The sequence below is a fragment of the Gouania willdenowi genome, chromosome 1 (genome assembly GCF_900634775.1).
Source record: "Gouania willdenowi chromosome 1, fGouWil2.1, whole genome shotgun sequence".
NCBI classification, from domain to species: Eukaryota; Metazoa; Chordata; class Actinopteri; order Blenniiformes; family Gobiesocidae; genus Gouania; species Gouania willdenowi.
Window position 1 is genome coordinate 22,497,916 of NC_041044.1, and position 13,378 is coordinate 22,511,293.

The 13,378-nt window shown below is 36.4% G+C and overlaps 1 protein-coding gene across 1 annotated transcript in view; it reads left to right on the top strand.

Moving 5' to 3' along the window:
- Window positions 1–63: 63 nt before the first annotated feature.
- The window catches only part of tbck (TBC1 domain containing kinase), a 42,049-nt gene continuing 28,734 nt past the window's right edge, over window positions 64–13,378 (top strand). The window contains exons 1-22 of the mRNA XM_028450526.1: window positions 64–174; window positions 1,259–1,458; window positions 1,648–1,720; window positions 2,713–2,827; window positions 2,948–3,021; window positions 3,625–3,766; window positions 3,885–3,945; window positions 4,025–4,086; window positions 5,316–5,377; window positions 5,610–5,758; window positions 6,177–6,315; window positions 6,410–6,509; window positions 6,827–6,876; window positions 7,008–7,137; window positions 7,308–7,406; window positions 8,209–8,271; window positions 8,364–8,490; window positions 8,643–8,693; window positions 8,791–8,874; window positions 9,671–9,756; window positions 10,973–11,009; window positions 12,561–12,722. Of these exons, the coding sequence (XP_028306327.1) occupies window positions 1,266–1,458; window positions 1,648–1,720; window positions 2,713–2,827; window positions 2,948–3,021; window positions 3,625–3,766; window positions 3,885–3,945; window positions 4,025–4,086; window positions 5,316–5,377; window positions 5,610–5,758; window positions 6,177–6,315; window positions 6,410–6,509; window positions 6,827–6,876; window positions 7,008–7,137; window positions 7,308–7,406; window positions 8,209–8,271; window positions 8,364–8,490; window positions 8,643–8,693; window positions 8,791–8,874; window positions 9,671–9,756; window positions 10,973–11,009; window positions 12,561–12,722 (2,059 nt within the window). The 5' untranslated portion in view covers window positions 64–174; window positions 1,259–1,265. The remainder of the gene's footprint in view (window positions 175–1,258; window positions 1,459–1,647; window positions 1,721–2,712; window positions 2,828–2,947; window positions 3,022–3,624; window positions 3,767–3,884; window positions 3,946–4,024; window positions 4,087–5,315; window positions 5,378–5,609; window positions 5,759–6,176; window positions 6,316–6,409; window positions 6,510–6,826; window positions 6,877–7,007; window positions 7,138–7,307; window positions 7,407–8,208; window positions 8,272–8,363; window positions 8,491–8,642; window positions 8,694–8,790; window positions 8,875–9,670; window positions 9,757–10,972; window positions 11,010–12,560; window positions 12,723–13,378) is intronic.

The following is a 13,378-nucleotide window of genomic DNA, read 5'->3' on the forward strand; positions in this document are numbered from 1 at the left end:
CACAAGCATCATTCTGTCTATAAAACGCATAAATTCAACTAAGGGTTGTCGCACAAATGACGTCACAGATCACGTTCACTCAGCTGTTACCTTCCTCTTTGCAGAGGCAGGATTAGCTTCATTTTAAAATATCTTATATCAATAAACACGTCGTTCGTCGCATTCTCGACAGTGGTAAGAATACTTATTATTTTTTCTTCTTCAACTGTGCCTCTTTAAGTTTTTTTTTTCTTTTTTTTTCACCTAAATGTTTTTAAAATCAATAACATGTCAGTGTTGTGTCACTGTTTTGGTAGCTGTGGTGCAGGTTCCTCCGTAGTTTTATGTCAGTCTTTCGTTAACATTAGGTAATATACCGAATGAATGGGTGCATCACTATAATTTGTAACACAAACAGAAAGCTACACTGTACATTATTGCCTTGTTAAAGGAAACCAACTACATACTGATGTTTTAGATTTATTGGTTATTGTTATGGCAGAAAAGGAAAGAAAGAAAGATCTGCTGATAGACTTCAATTTAGTTTTTGTTTAAATATTTTTCACTTAAATTCTAAGAAATGTATTCAGTTTGGAGGTGAGTCATTTAGAGCAGCCTTTCTCAAATGGGGGTACGTGTACCCCTATAGGTACGCGACGGCACTACAGAGGTTACTTGAGAGAGAGTAGAACATTAACATCCAAAAGCATTGAAAAGATGGGGTTTTATCGTTAAAAATAATAATCATAATAATGATGTTGGAAATGATCTAGATTAGAACATGAGCTGAATATAAGTCTTTGTTCCACACCAGAGGGAGATAACCAGAAATGGAGAGTAAATAAATAAATATGAAAATAAATCTATTCAGGAGGCACTAAATAATGTTTTTTTTTTTACACTTATTTACAAAATGAGAAAAACATTGCCACATTTTGGTTAGATTCAGGGGCCTTTAATCGATTTAAGAACACAATCAGCTACATTTAACCAAAAAAAAAAAAAGACCTGTGCTGTCAAACCACTCAAACCTAACGACAACCCAAAGTTTTTAAACATCTTAATGATAAACCCTAAAAAAAGTCATCTTAGATTAGAAGAAGCCTCTTTAATGAGAAGCAAAAATAGTGAAGAAGTAATTCCTGCAGTCTTTGCATGTTTTACCAGGCACATTATGACATGGTTGAGTCAGAGATCTGTCACAGACGATCATGTTTTATAGTGAAATAATGAATTTTGTTCTTAAATGTGTTGTAATATTTCTAATATTTCACCTCAGAGGCACAATGAGGCCCCTAAAAGACGCTCAGCTGGGGGCCTTCACCTTCTTTGCATCTGCCCTCCCACATGATGTATGTGGTAGCAATGGCCTCCCTCTCACTCCCAACTCCATCAAAATCCTGGGACGTTTCCAGATCCTTAAAACCATCACTCACCCAAGACTCTGCCAGTATGTTGACATTTCCAGAGGAAAACATGGTACGGCTTTCTGTGCATGCACTGGATATTTGACTTTTAATGGGCAACACAATGATGGCTACACTTTTTGCTCTCTCACTTTGTACAAATAAAAATAAACGTCTTCCCTTCTCCCTTAGAAAATCATTGCATGATGTTATATTACAGTTAGCTGAGTAGCGTCCGTTTAACTCATTGTGTTCTCTTTAGAGCGACTAATTGTTGTGGCTGAACACTTTGAAAGAAGCTTGAGTGGGTTCCAGAAACAAGGCAAAGCAGCCAGGTAAAATGTTGACATTAATAATTACAGAAAATTCATTTTGTCTTTTTAAAAAAAAAAGAAAAATAATACAGAATGTTATCTTTTTGTTTATTCAGGCAACATTTTTTGTCTGAATAAACAAAACCATAACACATTGTTGACATTATTAGTTAATAGGATATGTATTGCCTGGCATCGGGCGATACGATACGTATCCCGATATTTACTTTATGATACAATATGATACGATATATCCCGATATTAAAGTATAAGGCGATTATTGCGTTATTTTTTTATATATGACTTAAGAAACAACTAATGTGTAAATGTGTACACCTTCATGAGATCATTATGTATGAAACATATTTTATTGGCATATTTTACACTCAAAACATTGGCTTTAACATGCCATGTGTCAACAACTTAAAATAAAAAAGTAACATACAATCTGCCTGTGCCTTTTAAACCAACTTTGACTTTAGTGCAACTTAACTGAGGTATATGACTAGAACAACAAATAGATAAAGTTACTACTTTCTTTTATGATTTTATTGAAAAAACACAAGCAGGTCACAATGCCCAGGTTTCAGCACACGTCTTTGTGCAGTTACAATGTCTCCTGTAGTGGAAAAGACTTTCCTAGTTAAATAAAGTTAAAAAAATTGGAAAAAAAATTGATATGGATGCATTTTGAATCGATCCGTGAATCGCACGACGAAATATCGCGATATATCACCGAATCAATTTTTTTCAACACCCTATTAGTTAATCGTTTTGAATTTGTATTACTAGTAGCCATTTTCAGTATTCAACTGAAATGGCTATTTTTTTTTTTACATTTTGTACTATTTGACAGAACATTCTGTTTTGTTAACAAAACTCGTAGGATAAATAACTCTTTCTATCTGCTTTCTATCTTGAGTATTGGTAAATTGCCTCTAAGGGGTTTGTAAATACACATGAATTTTATTATTCTACAATCATTACAGTGATTTTTGTTTTGTTTTTGATAGCTCAGAAAAGATGCTGCAAATAGGCTATGAGGTTCTTGAAGGTCTGGAGTTCATGAACAAACATGGCTTGGTGCACAGAGCGCTCAGTGCACACAATGTGCTTCTGGACTGCAAGGTAATGTCTCTATCTAACTGAGTTTTTCTTTTCTTTTTTAAACTACTGTCAAATAAATGTTTAAATCAGGTTTTAACATATTTTGCTGTCAGTGTAAAACTTAATATTTTGCTTTCGTAGGGGAATGTCAAGCTGGCAAAATTTGGCCTGTACCATATGACAGATCATGGGGCAGATGTGGATTTTCCCATTGGGTATGTCTGTTTCCTCCTCCTCCTCATCATCATCATCATCATCAGTTAGCTGTGTTAAAGAGTAAAAGGCCTCACTCGTATCTGTTTGCTCTTAGTCAGATAAAACAACAGACATGAAGTGTAACTGTGATGCTCAATGCCCCGTAGCTTTTCAGAGAAACCGGGTTTTAGTGCATCTAAATATTTTCCGGTTGAAGAACTGTGACAAATCATTGGACTTTTATCCTAATCCAAAAGCCTTTGGGTTCCACTGAGTGTTTCTGTGTAATATCCTTTGGCAGAGTGAAATGAGGGGTGATGGCACTTTCACATGACTTTCTGTAAAACATCTGGCTGGCAAATGTGATAAACATTAACGTCAAACAGCTATGGCGATTGCTCTGAGAAGCAGCTGTTTAAACATGACTTAATCATAGAAATATTACCAACGTTATTACTTTATTTAAACATTGCTGCACGCTTGAAAAACATTGTGTGCAGATTTCTCACAACTGGATGTTAAAATGTAATACTTTCAAAGAAATCCACACACGCGGAATCACTAGCTGAATAAAGAAAATATACCATGCTTGAAGTCACAGTCAATATCCTTATTGATCACAGGTACCCATCATACCTTGCTCCAGAGGTGATTGCTCAGGGCTGTTTCCACCCCAGTGATCCGTCTCACGATGACGCTCCTCTGCCTTCAGGACCCAAGGCAGATGTCTGGTCCCTAGGGGTTTTACTCTTTGAATTATGTGCGGTAAGGACTCTTTAATGGCTCATTTAAAAAAACACAGTAATGCAGTTTCTCACTTTTGGTTATGGTTTTACTTTAATCAGTGCAACATAGAAACATTCCATCTTAAATACACTTTCAGGGCAGACGACTTCTGCACAATATTGAAATAAGCGAGAGGCTGAAATTCATTTTAACTTTGGGTGAGTGTTGGCAGACAATGAAAGCATGTATAGAGCAATAATTTAAGCCACGTGAACCTTATGCGGTGGTCACTTTCAGGTTGTATGGATGACATCGTCACCGTCCTTGCTGAGGAACATGGCTGCTTGGATACCATCAAGGTAGATACAGTGTTATCATTGTCACAAATAATCATTATTTTTTTGAGTGTTTTTTTTTTTTTTTTTGGAGCTGAAAATTTATGTTCATGGCAATTACATCCAAATTAGGTCGACCGATATGGGATTTTTAAAGGCCAATGCAGGTACCAATTTAAAAAAAAATTCAGCCGATGGCGATATCTAAATCCGATTTTGGAAGCCGATATTTTAGGTCCATATACTTTTTTTAAAGCACATTAATTATGAAAGACTGTTGAAGCACTCTTATAACATAAATGTATGCATTATAAATTAAATGAAATACACCAATAGAACTCTTAACATTTATTGAACTTTAAAAATACCCGTACACGACCAAGTAAAACAAAAAGTACAGGACGGGTAAGTAGCAGTAAAGCACGACAACAATATACAATATACAATATACAATGTGCAAGTAGTCGGTTTGAACTATTTCAAGCTTCTTTCTTAACTTATAATATCTAGTAATTAAGTTCACAAGGATATAATGGGATAAGGATATTTGATCAGGCACTATTACATTATATCCTTATCCTATTATATCAGCTTATTATTTGTAAGCCTATTGGCTTCTTCCTCTCCCATGCACATGCTATTATTATTATTATTACTACTTTTTTGTTTTTGTATATTCATACATTCGAATAAATCTTTTTTCCTTTAAAGTGCTAAATAAAATAATAATAGTAATTTAATAATGGAAAAAAATCTTGAAAAAGGTCCATATATCAGCCGGCCGAAATATTGATCGACCTCTACTTAAAAGTAATAGTGAAACTTTTCCAATGCCAACCTAAGACAAATTTTGTTGTTTTACTCACAGTTATCATAGAAAATCTTCCTACACACATCAAAAATCCTCTTTGTTACTCACAGTATTGTAAAGACTATGTTCCTAAAGTGGGGTACGCAAATTGCCATAGGGGGTGTGTGAAAAAAACAGCTTGACAACATTGGAAACTAGAACTGTAGGATACATTGTTCATGATATTCCATCATTATGTTTTTTAATTGTGCAGGAGTCGGGGGTACATGGTTTCAGGTTAAATGTCTGAAGGGGCATTGGACTGTGATAAGTTTGGGAACCACTGTTGTAAAGCTTTTTTTGTCTGTCAAAAGCAGCAATGGGCATTTGATAAGAAATATTGCTTAAAGGCAAAAATGTGACGTATTACCTTTTAGCAGCTATATTTACGTTATCTCTACAGGAGCTTCCTGAGAACGTCGTTGAGTTATTACGGAAATGTTTGACCTTTCTTCCATCGAAAAGGTAAGTAAAGCACCTGAATATAACCTCCTCTTGCATAACTGCTGATGTTCAGTTTTTAAAATAATTCATTGCAAAATGTTTTAAATTATAGTTTATATTGTTTTTTTTGTTTTTTTTACTTACAAATGAGTGTTAGAATATGATATAATCAAAGGTTGTTGAACTTCTGCTTTAACAACAACTGAGCAATGTATGCATACATCTGACCATCATGTCTCTGGCCTTTATGCAGACCAACACCTGCTGAACTACTGGGAGACCCTGTGTTTAACGTCATTTCCTGCCATTACACACCCTTCCAGAAGCCTATTAGCCTGTTTGCTTCCTCGCTACGCTGTGCACATCTGGATCTGCCAGATGATATCAGTGACCTTTGCAAAGGTTATCTCCCCATTGTGCACTCAAATGAAGATGCAGATATACAGCATACATATGCATAACTTGTAAAACCTTTCTTTTAACACGACAACAACAAAAATGCCTTCAAAGGAGGAAATTATGTTTGTTTTGTAAGGAACATTTTTTTAAAAGTTCAACAACTGTGTGAACACATTTGTGAGGGAGTTAATGTGAGATGGCTTTAAATGACAAATCCAGTTTTCTATTATTTTATTAATGTGATTATTATAGTATTCATATTATTTTTTCCAATAAAGCAAGATACATAAACCAAACATCTGCCACATTTTTCAATGTCATGAAATTATATTTTACCCTAAGGTACCTTAAAGCTAATCCAGCCATCTACAAGTCCTCCCCATTCCTTAAAGTGTTAACACTTATCTGTATGTACCATTAGAGGATGATGATGACTTCCTGTCGGAGCGGGCCATAGATGAAGTTTACCATTTGTGGTGTCTGGCTGGTGGAGATATGGAAAAAGAGCTTACCAACAAGGACATCATCCAGTCCAAACCCCCAGTGTGCACACTGCCCAAGTACATCCAACTCATGCAAAACCACACACATGTGTTGTTTATTCACAAACGTTAAGGGAGTATTAATTCTTAGTAAACTTTCCCTCTGCTCTAGTTTTGTTTTGGAGGATGGTGAGTCATTCGGACAGTGCCGGGATCGGAGTTTCTTGCTTGATGACACTACAGTGACGTTGTCTTTGTGCCAACTGAAAAATGTAAGGGAAAAAAGACTATTTTTTACCAATAAGTGTGAATGTAATATTTTTTTCTGTAGAATAATCTTATGGATTTTACAAGAAAATAACAAAAGTGGGAAAAACAGTTTTCAGTCCAATATAATGTTTATTTTTGTTACTTTTACGGTATTAGGAAATGTTTTTGTGTCACCGATGAGTTCAGATTTTCTGTATCCTGTAGAAATGTGCCCTTTGTGGGTTTGAAAGGTTAGCATCTCTTTTTAATCCAGTAAATAATACATACAAACCTCAGACTGGTGACATTTATTTTAAGAAGGTGTGATCTTTGCTTTCAGAGACTGAAGGATGTGGTTGGCGAGGCCTATTACCCTCTACTGGAAGATGAGTGAGCACCTCTCATTCTGAACTCACTGCTGTCATCCTTTCCAACCCTGTCACTATAAACTCAATCACTGCATTGCATTTTTTTCTTCTTCTGCTTGTATAATGTCCCACCTTTACATCTTCCTCATCCAGACAGTCGGCTCTGCCCCAGTCCAACAGCAGCAATGAGCTGTCGGCCACCGTCACTCTGCCACTCATCATCCGGGAAAGAGACACCGAGTACCAGCTCATCCGCATCATCCTCTTTGACAGGCTGCTTAAGGTCAGATACTCTCCCACACATAAACAGACTCGCACCTACTCATTTACTGGCTGATGTATATGATAATTTAAATATGAAATGCAGTAAGACTATTTGAAATCTGTTTTTTGTTTCCTGTACATGTTTTCAATTTAACTCAAGAGATTATAAAATAAATATTAATGTTTCAGGCCTATCCTTATAAGAAGAACCTTGTGTGGAAAGAGGCCAGAGTGGACATTCCTCCCCTTGTTCGAGGACTTGCGTGGGCAGCACTGCTGGGTATTGAGGTACAAACAATATTTAATTGCCAAGTCATCTTAGAACATGTGTATTTTTTAACCTGTACCTTTTATTTATTACCTGCTGTCAGGGTTGCGGTCGATTCCAATTGTAATTGCATAATTGATAATTAAATACAATTATGGAATGGTTTTAATTGTAATTTTAAAAAAACTGTTGCTGTCGCAATTGTTTAGATAATTGTAATTGTAATCGCAATTAAAATGCTATAAAATTTATCAATTATAATTTAACCCAAAACTGAGGAACTGTGCAACAGTTCTATGTACAGTTTTACACATACTGTATGTAGTTAACGATTATTGAAATATGTAACATATGAGCTTTCCCACATATTACCATTTAAAAAAAAATTGAAATCGAGAGGCATACTGACACAGAAAAGGCTCAAATGCCCACAGTGAAAAATATTGAAACTTATATATTCATTGATTAGAAAACCTATCAAGGTGACCCAAGAGATAGGAAAGAAATGAGATTTTTAGTGTATTTTACAGCTGATTTAGTAACCGTTATCATAAGAGATGCTAACAGAAAGCTAACACAAGAGGAAGGTTACGTTTTATGGGCTTATTTATTTCAGACTCAGTAATAGGAATTTATCGTAATTGAACTTTAGTAATTGAGAATGTAATTGTAATTGACTCTGAGGATAAATAAATAATAGTGATTTAATTGTAATTGGCAAAAATGCTGATTCGTAATTGAATTCTAATTGAACGTGGGTAATTGTAATTGAAAAATGTAATTGACCCCAACCCTGCCTGCTATTTGTATTCATTTTAACAGGGTGATATTCAAGCTAAATATGACAGCATAGACAAGGACACGCCCATTCCAACTGACAGACAGGTAGACATCCATCTGTGTTTGAAGTCATTTTTACCTTAAAATTGAATGATGCCTTATTTACGTGTATTTTTTGTGTGTGTGTGTGTTTCTAGATTGAAGTGGATATTCCTCGCTGCCATCAGTACGATGAGCTGCTATCATCACCTGAGGGTCACAGTAAATTCAGGCGTGTTTTGAAGGCCTGGGTGGTCTCTCACCCTGATCTGGTCTACTGGCAGGGTGAATATTTCACTGCCCCGACTTTCTCTCTGAGGCGTTAGATTATTATTTGTGATTGTGTTGCACTGCACATGTTTGGACACTAGATGGCGGTCATGTCCTGTTTTAAAATGTTTTGGTTTTCTTATGCTGGAACTTTTTTGTCGTTTTAGGTTTGGATTCACTTTGTGCCCCGTTCCTTTATTTGAATTTCAATCATGAAGGTAACGGTTGTATTCTAAACTTTTAAAGTGCTTTCTACTTTCACCTTCTGGTGTTGTTGTCAGCATCCTTTTAACCTTGTTTTGTCCCCCTTCGTAGCTTTGGCGTACGCCTGCATGTCTGCCTTCATTCCAAAGTACTTGTACAATTTTTTCCTCAAGGACAACTCACACGTAATCCAAGGTGAGTCTTGCTAAAATAGGCCAAAGGTGTTTTTTAGGATTAGTTACTGCAATGTGCTTCCAGTACTCTAAATGTGTTATTTGACTTGATTGGAATGCAACTGACACACTGAGTTTATGCTTTCTATGTAATTTGTACCCACTTTGAAGCCTTCATTTGCATTTGGCTGTGTTATTCTGTCCAGGCACGTTAGGCAACAAGCTTTGAACACGAATACACAATTGCACTAAGTTTAAAAAAAAAAAAAAAAAAAAAAAAAAAACAATTATTGGATATTTCAGAGCATCAGTTCATTAAATTTTGGCTCAAAGTTCTCTGATGCTGTGCTAATTTCAATCAGTCTTTAATGGAGTTTGCAGCTGAGCCATGTCATACATCATGGTAACTGCAAAACGACTATGGAATGGAAAAATATCCAAGAAAAACAAAACATGTCTGATCAACAGCTGCTCCTCACATCGCTTTAGCTCCTGTGGGGAATGTAACTGCTATCATTTTCATTCTTTGCTCGATGCCGCCCACTCAAATTATTAGGGATAGGAACTCATAAAATAATGGTGCACTTTGAACCTGACATAAAACATAATACAAAACTACAATATTGCAACATTATAATGTGTAATGATAAAACCAGAATGAGGTTGTACTGAAAATGTGTTAAACTTTTTTGCTCCTGCTCCCTAATTTGGGAATCTTTTTCCAAGATTTTTTTTAACACATAGGTATTACTCAGCTGGGTTATTTGTTGAAGCAGGTTCTCTGTATCCATCATTTTCACCCTTGATCTGCCTTTCAGAGTACTTGAAAGTCTTCTCTCTAATGATTGCCTTCCATGACCCAGAGCTCAGCAACCATCTAAATGAGATTCGCTTCATTCCTGATGTAAGTTACCAAGAGGGCAAACTGATGACAGTGAACAGCCGTGTAGGCAATATTTCGATTGCAACATATTTGATGGGAAGTCAATAATCTCACATTTTTGACAAACACATTTTTCGTTCCAAAGTCGCCGTTTTAGAATCTGTTACCAGGACCAAGATCTCCCAGTAGTGCAGTGGTGATGATTTATACAGCAACTGATGTCTAAGAAGCTCACGTAATGATATTCCTCTACCAAGCCTGCCTTCATCCTCTTGCGCTGTGACACGTTTCCCTGCCCTTAGCTGTCTTTCTTACAGCCATGCTCAGACGCTGACAAGGTTAAAGTTCCCACTGTCTCTCCAGGGTTTCAGTTTGTGTGCTGATAAATGGATGTCATTGCTGGACGGGCTTCTGAGACATTACCCAATGACAAGTGGGGTCTTTATCATAAGACTCAAGGATTCTGTCGTCAACATCCTCAGTTTGACATGCAGGAGATAGAAAGTGATACGAGTGAAGCACCAGTCTGTGTTTGACTAAAGATGTTGTTATGCTTCTATCTGACCTGACTAACTAAAAAGTGATCACTTTAGATTAAATATGTGGATAAAATAGTATTCTATCCAATGATCAATTTGCCATTTCGAGTGATCTTCAGGGAGCACAAAACGTATATTTTGTGAAAATAGACCAAACCAAATTTGGATGAAGTTCAGTCGTTGTTCTTATGAAACAAGGCAAACATTTTGGATGCCATGTACTGTTTGCTATTGTACTATTGCACTGTCAGTTTGTCTGTTTGTGATGGTGGTGGTGGTGGAGATAGATCTATTGTGAGAGTGCAATAGAGTGCTGAAAATGTTGTTATACCAAACTTCATCACTGTGTATAATATGATCTGATCGGCTGTTTCCTGTAATCTAAATCAATGAATTTTTTTTTTTTTCCAAGTGTTTTTTGGTTTTCATTTGATTTGACATTTGTTGAAATGTGTGGGAAACTGTAAGTGGTGAGACAATACAAATAAGGCAAAGCAAGGCAAATGTATTGGTATAGCAAATTTAATACACAAGGCAATTCAATGTGCTTTAAATGATCAAAAAGTGCAACGGAAAACATTCAGCGGCTTGAAAATCACTGAGAACATTACAAATAAGACTAACTGAAGCCAGTTTTTTGAGAATACAAAGAAATTAATTTATTAATTTCTTTTCTTTTTTTTTTTCTCTCCATTAAGCTTTATGCGATCCCCTGGTTCCTAACTATGTTTACACGTAAGTAGTGCTTTTTTTCCTCAATTTGATGGCATGATGTGATGCTAAGAATGATCTTTAGTGGTGATTCCCAAACCAGCAGTATTTGTACCCGACAGGTACTTGAACGCATTTCAGAGAGTATACAGAAATATTTGTTAATTATTATTATTATTTTTATGTGCATGCAAAAATGTTTTGCACCCATCTATAACAGATTGTGGAGCAGCTCTTTGGCTTATAGACTACACACACAAAGGATTCAGCAGAGTGTGCTGACACTGATGAACAATATATAACAAAAACCAAGGGGTGCTCATGATAAAAAGGATGGAAAACACTGATCTAGAATATTAAAATTATATTTTAAGCATCAATGAAAGAGAATAAAAAGATTGTATGAATCAGTTCAGTACTTTTCTGTGCTGCTTTGTGCTCTTTATTAAATCTGTGAATGAATTCCAGCCTTGAAATGAACCCATCAGATTGCTAATACCTGCTCAACCTTGAACTATTTACTTTCCTATCCTATTATAGATTTTTATAATCTGTTCAGTGTTAGTACATGGCCACAGATTGAATTACAATTATGGCAGCCCCGTTTCAATCAATTACACTATGGCAAAAAGGCATTGCTAGTCTCCATCCTTTCACAAAAAATCTATAGATTTGCAATAATAGTAATCATCCTAGTTTTACCAGATGCATTTGTCTGTATGAATCATGCACTGTTTAAACAGACACTAGCTTAAAGACTAAAAGTGAAAAGGTGGAGGTGAACAGTGTAACGTGTAACTCTTTTACCTTGCAACCTCCCCCTGTGACCATGTGAGAGGCCAGTATTGGGGAGGTGTGCCCTTCTGACTGTTAATTTTCCCTGATCCAATAAAAGACAAGGTCGGAGGGTCATCCCCCATTTACACACAAACACACTGCCTGTCCCTCACAAACCCTGCAGGTCTACCCAGCTGACTGCTAATGTCTTTTTAAGACTTTTGCTCCCACAGCTTGCCTTACCACAGTCCCATTCTACCCACACATGCACATATCTGCTGCCAAGCATCCACGGTAACAAACCTCAGGATTATTTTAACAGGTGGCTAATTTTGGTCCTCGTGCATCAATCTCAACAGAAGGAAAACCTTATAGGTTTGTAAGTGGTGGTACAAAAAATAATTGCTGCAGAGGGACATATTAGCAGGAAATGAGTTTTATCTAGCTTGAAATACTCTGTGCCGGCTTGTTGTTTTAATGTTCCTCAGCCCTCTGATGTTCTTTCTGTCATTCTTTCTGCAACAACACCCACCTATGAACATTTTTTCAGCTGCCTCCCCCTCATCAAGTAATCCTTTGGGCAATTTTGCACCATTATACCCCATTACAGTCGTGCTTAGTAAATGAGCTATGAACATGCAAAAGCTGCTTATTATGCACAAACAAATGTGTCATTTCTCTCTGTGTGAATAGCATTGTAGAAGATAGTTCATTTTGAGATGAATTGTGAAGTCCGACACCCCTCTATAAAGCCGTCTTATTACATTGTTCCATTTTGTTTCTAAACCCTCCATGCAGATGTTTTCCCGCTGCACAAAATCTTCCACCTGTGGGACACGTTGCTGCTGGGGAATTCCTCATTCCCCTTCTGTATCGGAGTAGCCATACTGCAGCAACTCAGAGATCGTCTCTTGGCAAACGGCTTTAATGAATGCATTTTGCTCTTTTCGGATTTACCAGGTATGTTCTATTTTTGCTTTGAAGGTTTAAGATTACTTTATTAGTATTTGCTATGTATTTATTTTTGTAAATCACTGTGAAGGTAATTAAAGTTACCTGTTCCTCATGGCACCTTTATCGTGTTGGTGATTCTACGACTTGGTAAGAGACAAGCAAATGTTTCTACGACGTTATAAACCTAGTGCTTAAACTTTCAAAAAGAAAAATTAGAGTGAAAAAGTGTTAACAAAATTAGATTATTCAAGAAAGAATAGACCAATTAAGAGAAGGCAAAAACCCAAAGGCCAAAGTCCACGGTTTGGATCTTATATCATCCTAATTCAGGGCTTTTAATCGTCCATTTGTCTTTTTGGATCATTCAGCCTTTCTGGAGCAATGTTATAAACTAATTAGTAACACCCAGAAACTGCTAAAATGGCTCAATACAGAATTATCCAGACTGTGAATAAAAATGCAGAGAATAATTTACTGCAGGTCTGGGAAATCAAATCAGGCAGGCTGCCTAAGGCAGATGCTTGGTTTGCCTTTTTAACAACACTAAACTATATTGGTATAACTTTGGTAACACTGGATGAAGGTGTGAGGGTAGGAAAGACTGCTGATAACAAAAATCAGGGAAGGCAGTTTACAGAGTACCTGATGCTGGTGTAATCTAC